Source organism: Marmota marmota, unplaced genomic scaffold (genome assembly GCF_001458135.2).
Source record: "Marmota marmota marmota unplaced genomic scaffold, marMar, whole genome shotgun sequence".
Taxonomy (NCBI): Eukaryota; Metazoa; Chordata; class Mammalia; order Rodentia; family Sciuridae; genus Marmota; species Marmota marmota.
This window is the reverse complement of record NW_026000082.1, coordinates 13963946-13972372: the sequence shown is the minus strand read 5'-3', so window position 1 is coordinate 13972372 and position 8427 is coordinate 13963946. Positions and strand designations below refer to the sequence as shown.

Sequence of the window (8427 nt, the reverse complement as noted above, 5' to 3'; positions counted from 1 at the left end):
GGGGGGGGGGGGGTATGGTTTCTAAAGTGGTTTTTCCTGGGGGCAATCCATAGTACCAAGTCCTCTGGACCCAAAGCCCCGTCTTGGTACTCCCACTGTGTCCAGAAAAAGGCAGCTATTCTTATTCTTTTTGTTGTGGATTCAGACTTGGAAAATTCTCTCTGTGGGCAGGACAGATACTAAGGATGGTTTGAGGTTTGGGGGATATAAAGATAGAAAAGAAGGGATGGGTAGCAGTCACAGTTTCAAGAGTGATTTATAACTAGGTGGGGTGGCACATGCCTATAATCCTAGCAACTTGGGAGGCTGAGGCAGGAGGCTCACAAGTTCAAGGCCAGCCTCAGCAACTTAGCAAGACCCTGTCTCAAAATAAGAAATAAAACAGGTCAGTGGTTAAAGCACCCCTAGGTTCAACCCCCAGTACCAAAAAAGAAAAATAATAAAGAAGATTTATGTATTCTATCAAAGGGTCAGTCCTGAGAAACTGGGAGGCCATAAAGGAAAACAGTCAATAGCCATTTTAGGAATGCCATTCTGCCTGGAAAAGGCCATTGTCAAGTTACAGTCAATAGCCATTTTAGGAATGCCATTCTTGCCTGGAAAAGGCCATTGTCGAGTTACAAGACCCCAGAAATACATCTAATTTAATATCAGAAAAAATTCTTTATGGGGCCGGAGTTGTAGCTCAGTGGTAGAGCACTTGCCTACCATGTGTGAGGTACTAGGTTAGATTCCCCAGCACCACATAAAAATAAATAAAGTACTGTGTCCACCTACAACCAAAAATATTAAAAAAACAAAAAGAAAAAACTCTTCATATGTTCCCAATCTTCCTCTGCTTCTAATAAGAAAAATGAGTAGTATTATCACAGATTCCTCCCTTTTCCCTCACTTCCACTAATTAAGTTTTAAGTTTGGGCCATTTTCTACCTTATTATTTCCTATTCTTTTTCATTTCTTTGGCATAATCTCAGACTTCATCATTGTTCATATAACAAAGTTTATCATACTAAACATTTTTTAGTATGATAAAGTGTACAGTTCAGTAGTGTTAACTATAGTAGTAACTATATTCACACTGATATAAAATAGATTTCCAAAACATTTTCATTTTGTAAAACTAAAATTCTATACCCATTAAACAACTGCTCTCTTCCTTCTTTCCCCAATCCCAGCCTCTGGAAACACCATTCTACTTAACCACAAATCTTAAATTCTTCAATGGTTCTCCATTTGCTACAGAATAAAGCCCAAGGTTCCTTCACCTAACAAAACTTATAACACATAGGTCTGCTTCTGTATATATGTATAACATCCCTTGCCACATACTACTCCCACTTTAATCTCTACATTAAACTCTTCATGTTTTCTACAATCTTCCACAAATGTAACCAACAACCCCCGACACACACACATTGTCAAACTCATTTCATTCAAAGTCATAAACAGTCTTCTTCGTAAGAAGAGAGTTGCCTAAGTATCAGAATGGCAGATTTCCTCCAAATCAGAAAATGATAATGCTGGCCCACAAAACTACAGAGCTTCCCGCTTCATACAATTTCAGAGTACACCACTGCACTGAAGCCCAGAATACAGTAATAGTATACCTAACACTCACCGTGCTTGTGACATTTCCTTGTACCAGGCCCTCAACAAAGAGTTGGGCTTTGAACTCTTTGACAAAGCTCAGGAGAGACTCCAGGGAAAGGCCATCCATCAAAGCCCGGTACTTATCAATCATTGACCAACGGGCATATTCCAGGATTAAAAGTCGCACATCTCTGCACAAAGAGCAGAAAAACAAATAGCAACAACCTCTGTTGCAAGAAATGCATCTTAAAAGTACAGAAATATTTGGTCAAGTTTTATAGATGATGTGTTTTTTTAAAGAGACAATTTCTATCACAACTTAAGATGGGGGGAAAATGTCATAATCATCAAAAAGAATTTCAAGTTGCATATACGAAGTTTTTAATGGATTTTACTCACCAGTACAATAATACACTTATCTAGTCTTAGTTGCAGAGTAAAATATTTAACATAAGTAAAGTTGATAGATGACTCAAAGCTTTCCCAGTCATATGCCAATTTAGCATTATTACTATTTTGGTTTGAAGTCTCACTAACATTAATTACTGGAGGCTACTATGATGAGAATGTATAATTGCAGTGACAATATAGTCTAGGTAATGTCTCTAGTCTAGAAGCAGATTAACTTTACCTCCTTATCTCCAAACCAACCTAAACCTACACCTAATAAGCTGTTTGAACTTGGCAAGTTAACTAATAACTGTGATTCAATTTCTTCACTTGTAATAATGCCTACCATTTATTTGGCATAATCACATGGTGAGAATGAATATATATATATATATATATATATATATGTTCTTTGAATAGTGCTAGGACATAAATTTTCCACGAATAGTAGGCATATTATTATTCTACTACACTTCAATAAATTTCCAAAGTGACTGGGTTTTACTAAAATAGTAGTTGATAAGACAGGCGCAGTGGCATATGCCTATAATCCTAGTAGCTCTGGAGGCTGAGGCAGGAGTGTGGGAGACCAACCTCGCATGTGACTGAGTTACTCTCTGGCTGGGTGTCTGAGGTGTCCACGTAGCAGAAATGCAGCAGGACTTCCCCACCCTTCTTGGGTTCGAGATCGGTGTCTGTGTAGAGATGTGTCTATCCACTACCCCAGGGACCCAATCACCTCATCTGACCTTGCAACACTGCCCCCCCCCCACCTTCATTGGATGGGATTTTCCCCAGAATTTAGAGTTCCCCAATAAAAGCCCACTCCCAAGCATGCTTGCTCTCTCTTACTAGCCTCTCCCATAAAAACTCGCTTCCGCCCTGGAGCTTGAGGCTGAGAGCATGAGGAACCGTCCCCTGGAGCTTGGTTTAAAGGTAAAATTGTGTGTCTGTGTTTCATTTTGTAACTCCCTGAGAATTTCCCTTCATGACCAAACAATTAACCATCTGCACTGGCTGCAGACAAAGCAGGAGAAACACTGAGTTCAAAGTCAGCCTCAGCAAAAGCAAGGCACTAAGCAACTCAATGAGACCCTGTCTCTAAATAAAATACAAAAAAGGGCTGGGGATGTGGCTCAGTGGTCGAGTGCCCCTGAGTTCAAGCTCCATTACTCAAAGGGAAAAAAAAAAAAAAAAAAGGAATTGATATAGTAGTATTTTTATAAGTAAAACAAAGTAGTATTCAGGATTTATGGGATACACAGCACTATTATCATCATTTCAACAATTGCAGACAACTCTTCTTCCCAAATCAGATTATCAGTTAAACCTAACACTTAACCCCTTCTTCTTTTGTAATTTATGGGCTCATTATAACTATGTCAAAAGCAGGGTTTCCATTTAAAGTTGTGCTGTTTGTTCACCATTTTCAGATGTCCAGCAAGGGAGTCAAGAAGAGGTTTGCAAGCCCTTTGCAAAAGGGCTATACCTGCTCAGAGGGGACTTATCTGCTGATTAGGGTATCCCAAAGAGAGCTTTCTTTCTGATTCACACAAAGGTATCCACATAGGCTATCATTAGCCCTGGACTAAAGTAAAAACAGGCTCTGAGGGAAGGCCCCAGGGACAGCTTTTTATGAGAGGGTTCAAGCATTAGTGTACAGGCTGTTCAGTTGCCTTGCTTTCTTCAGGAACCTTAGCTGAATTCTGTATAGTTAAAGTTGCCAGATAAGTGACAAGCAACTTAATTGAGATACTTATCAAACCTTATAACACACTAAAATCACCAGTAAACAATTTTGGACTACAAACAAGCCAGCACTTAACTGTTTACTTACAAAGTAAATTGCAAATTATTTAACGATTTGCTTACAAAGATTAGAAAAACATTCTTCTTTATTTTCAGCCTCTAATCAAGTATAATAGGCTGCTTTTAGTCCTGTTCACAGATAGTTACTTAATCTGGATTTAGAGATTTTATGATCTGAAGCCACAGCACAATTCTCGCATGTCTGAAAATAAGCACCAAAATTAGCTTCACTCCCTGCAATTCCCTAAGAAAGGTAAATGCTTTTAGGTTCCTAAAATATAAATTGATCCTGTGTATACGCACTTGGCCAGAGTCTCAGGCTTGATGAGAATGTTAAAGTAGGTCTTCTTCAATTGCTCCGTTATCATTGTAAAGACAGCTGGTGTGGAACTAAACTCAGCTAAGTAGTCAATAATGAGCTGAAACAGTAGCTGTAAGGGGGGAAAACAAAAGAAACACTTGATGTGGCAAAGCATGAAAATCTACCAAATGTTAGGGGGCAAATGTTTTCCTTTGGTTTTTACCAGGGATTTAGCATAGTACTAGGCATTATAGGGGACATAAAAGAAGTACTAAAGGGCTAGGGCTATAGCTTAGTGGCAGAGTGCTTGCCTAGCACGTGTGAGGCACTGGGTTTGGTCCTTAGTACCTCATAAACAAATAAAATAAAGGCATTCTGTCCACCTACAACTACAAAAAAAAAAAAAAAATTAAAAAGAAGTACACTACGGACTCAAGAGAATCTTCAGGGACTCAAATTCTCAATATTTGCCAAATTTGGAGCCATGGTTCTTCCTTTTTCATTATTTTCCTGAGTATTCTCAAATATTTTTTTTCTTTCCAAACACACTTATTTCATTTTATCTAGTGTCCCTACCACTCCAAAATGTGACTTTAATTGGATGAACATTATATATTAATTTTAAAAACTGATAATTTTATAATACCCAGAAGGTGAGTCTCAAGGTCTTTTTTATTTGCTTCATTATACAGTTTTCAACTGGGGATGTAATTCATTGGTAGAGGATCAGCCTAGCAAGTATAGGACCTGGGTTTGATCCCAGCACCACCACCACAAAAAAAAAAAAAAAAAGATTTACAGTTTTCTTTAGCTAGCTCCTATACTATTCCTACTTATTCCTAGGTATTTTGTTGTTTTCCTCAATATCGTAAGTGTAATATTTGTTTCTACCCACTTCTAAGTGGTTTTTGCTACCACAGGAAAAGAGCAACTGATTTTGAAATACTGAACTCATGACTAGCCACACATCACAAATTAGTTTTAATTTTAGTAATTAATGGTAGGAATTCAGTAATAATTTTAGTAGCATCTTAGGTTTTCTAAGAATACAGTCAGATCATCTACAAAGAAAAATGTTATTCTTTTCCAAAAAAGTTTCACTTCATTTTATTGTGGTAGTCAGAACCTCAAAAACAATGTTGACTAACAGAGGTGATCATGTATTACTCTGGGCTTGTTTCCTGATTTTAATGTTCAGTGGTTCATCATTTAATGTAACACTTGCTGTTGGTGTGGGAGGGCTGTTAATAGTCTTTATTGAATTTAAATAATTTCCCTCTATTCCTATTTATTATGAATGCCAATACCAATTCATCAAATTTTTGGCATTTCTCACAATATTTATATAGTGGTTGCTCTTTTTTGATTCATGTTATAATGAGCTATAGCCATCAATTTCTTAATACTGGACAACCCTAGCAGTACTTGGTCATGATGAATTGTTCTTTTTGCTATATTTACTGACTGATTTTGCAATGCTGGGGATGGAACCCAAGGCCTTTTGCATGCTACTCAAGCACTCCACCATTGAGCTAGATTCTCAGTCCTAATTTTCAAAAATTTTTAGGAAGTTTGCATCTATATTCTATAGGTAAAATCAGTATTGTGTTTTCTATACATAAATGTTTATGTTCTATATCATTTTTTAATATTAAGACTAGGTAAACTTTATAAAATGAAAACTATCAAACACTTTTCTATGGTTTGTATTTTGAAATAAATCTAAATAAATCTAAAACATACTTTCCAAATAAAAACCACTATTAATCTATTTGGATTTTAAGCTGTATTATATTTAGTCCTTTAGAGTGAAAAAAAAGTAATATAGTAATATACTTTGTGGTACCTTTTCTTAAGACCAATCTTTGCTCCTAGGTAGGTGAGGTGTAAGGGTATAGAGGGGGGAAAATATACTCTTCTCTTGAGTTTCTGTCAAGAGGGAAACTAATGCTTCCTAGGCACAGATATGCTTTCTTTTTTTTTTTTTAATATATTTTTTAGATGTTGATGTACCTTTGTTTTATTTTATTTTATTTATTTATATGTGGTGCTGAGGATTGAACCCAGTGCCTCACACAGGCTAGGCAAGCACCCTGCCACTGAGCCACAACCCTAGCCCTCACAGATATGCTTTCTGGCAGGTTCTTTCCTCTAGATTTTTTCTTGTATGAACCTATTCCCCAAACTTTAATACAATATATAATGTATCTAAGAAGCCTAGATATAAAATTTGTTGTTGGGTACATTATATTATTTTACCAGGCGTTTAATGATTGCCACTCTCTTAGCTAGCATATCATTTTTTCCTCTAATATTAAATTTATGTCAAAGCAACACTGAAACACATTCCTTATCAACAGATACACAACCTTTTAGAAAAAAAGGCTCATAAATTTAGAATGAAAATGAAACACATATTTGAAACAATAGTAGAGAGTACAAAAAAAGAGGAAGACAGGGCATAAATATTGGAGTTCTACTCCACGACAGGCAATAAACCAGGTCCTTTAAATCTGCCACTGGCGTACGGTAAAACAGTTCTAAATGCCAATGTTGGCTAACAACAAAGGTAAGTGAGATCACGTCAACAGCCTGGGCTGTATTGTACACACTGCATAATAAGACATATATAATTCTTTGGTTATAGTCATAGTTAGAATACCTGTCATCAGCCAAGAAAACTCATGATACAAACATTTCTTTTTAGGTGTAGTACTTCATGCACTTGCCTCTATGCTTGATATTACAGGGGCAATAAACAAACATTATACCTTAAAGCACTCTATGAAGAAAACAGTACATATACTTACAGGTAGTTTGTGGTTGAATCCTTTTACTCGAATAATTAAACCATGCTCTCCAGCTACCAGTTTATACTCCAGCTGTGCCACATCAGCTTCATAAGCTGGTTCCGCAAGATTATGGGTAAGGATATTGACAAAGATATCAAAGAGGACCACACTGAAAAGTTTACCGAATGCAAACAACATTATTAATTGGCAAGAAAGACATGAATAGATTTGCTTCAAATTAGAATTTTTTTAAAAAACTTTACTTTTAGAAAGGTATTATTAATTCCTCACTCTGAAATGTAAAACTGAATGCTAATTTGGTTCAAAGGTAAATATAGCTTACTCAGGACTCAGTTTCACAGGCATATTAGTGGTGCTTCCTAGGCTTTTTCATGTCATGTACATGTATAAAATGACATTAGTTATATTGTATAATGAAGGGAATGGAATAGGCATCAGAAGCTATTGGCCTAAGGCTCATGGCTTCTCTCCAGACTTTTTTGGGGGTTGGAGGGTAACTAGAGATTGAAGCCAGGGGTGCTCTACCACTGAACATTATCCCTAGTCCTTTTTATTTTTTTGTTTTGAGGAGGATCTTGCTAAGTTGCTGAGGCTGGCCTCAAACTTGCCATCCTCCTAACTTGAACTTACCATCCTGTCTCAGTGAGCCACAGCCAAGTGCCACTGTGCCTGGTTACTCTCCAAACTTAAGCTTTCTGACGGACAAATTGAAAATATGAGGGAAGGCAAGTTTTTAGAGTAAACATTATAATAGAGTTTAATACTGCTTGTCATTTTAAGGTTGGATACAGTTAAGTGGCAAAGGAAAAGTTCACTATCAATTCCTGAGCACTTTCTGTGACTCTGCACATCTTAGGCTCTCTAATTTTCCACAATGTCGCTATCCAAATATTTAGGCAAACTGCTAAGAACAAGTTGTAATTTGATTCCTTGGCAGTGTTTAAGTACAGGATCAACAGATCCAACAGTCCTCACTATAGACTAGGAGTTAACCATAGAGTACAGCGAGAACTGATCATTAAGAACTTTCACAATTCACTAAACTCTGTGACTAGCCTACACCATCAGCATGTTTTACATATGGGTGCTAGAGTATGATTTTAATGTTTAGTACCAATACAAATAGCTTGTCTGGAGCATAGGAAAAACGTAAATCAGTAACATAGTTCAAGTACTGTGATAGAAAATGAGAGGATGATTTAAACCAAGACAAAAGTTTTCCAATAATTAAAAAAAAATGGGCCTGGGGTTGTGGCTCAGTGGTAGAGCACTTGCCTGGCATGCATGAGGCCCTGGGTTTGATCCTCAGCACCACATAAAAATAAATAAATAAAATAAAAGATCCACTGACAACTAAAAAATATTAAAAAAAAAAATCAGAAAAAGGACAGTTGCTTACTTTGCGGCAGACTTCTGTATCAAAGGTGTAATTAGATGGAAACGTATGTAGGCTGAAAAAAAAAAAAAAAATGACCGTAGATAATTTAAAATGGAATGCTACAGAATGGCATTCAAATAAATTTT

General features: G+C 36.7%; 1 protein-coding gene across 3 annotated transcripts in view; it reads right to left on the bottom strand.

Moving 5' to 3' along the window:
• Nrdc (nardilysin convertase) overlaps positions 1 to 8427 on the bottom strand; it is an 89007-nt gene that overhangs the window by 6741 nt on the left and 73839 nt on the right. For all 3 annotated transcript variants that reach the window (XM_015485007.2, XM_048815396.1, XM_015485008.2), the window contains 4 exons: positions 8303 to 8354; positions 6901 to 7051; positions 4093 to 4220; positions 1619 to 1781 (listed from right to left, as the gene is read on the bottom strand). In XM_015485007.2, coding sequence (XP_015340493.1) covers positions 1619 to 1781; positions 4093 to 4220; positions 6901 to 7051; positions 8303 to 8354 — 494 coding nt within the window. The remainder of the gene's footprint in view (positions 1 to 1618; positions 1782 to 4092; positions 4221 to 6900; positions 7052 to 8302; positions 8355 to 8427) is intronic.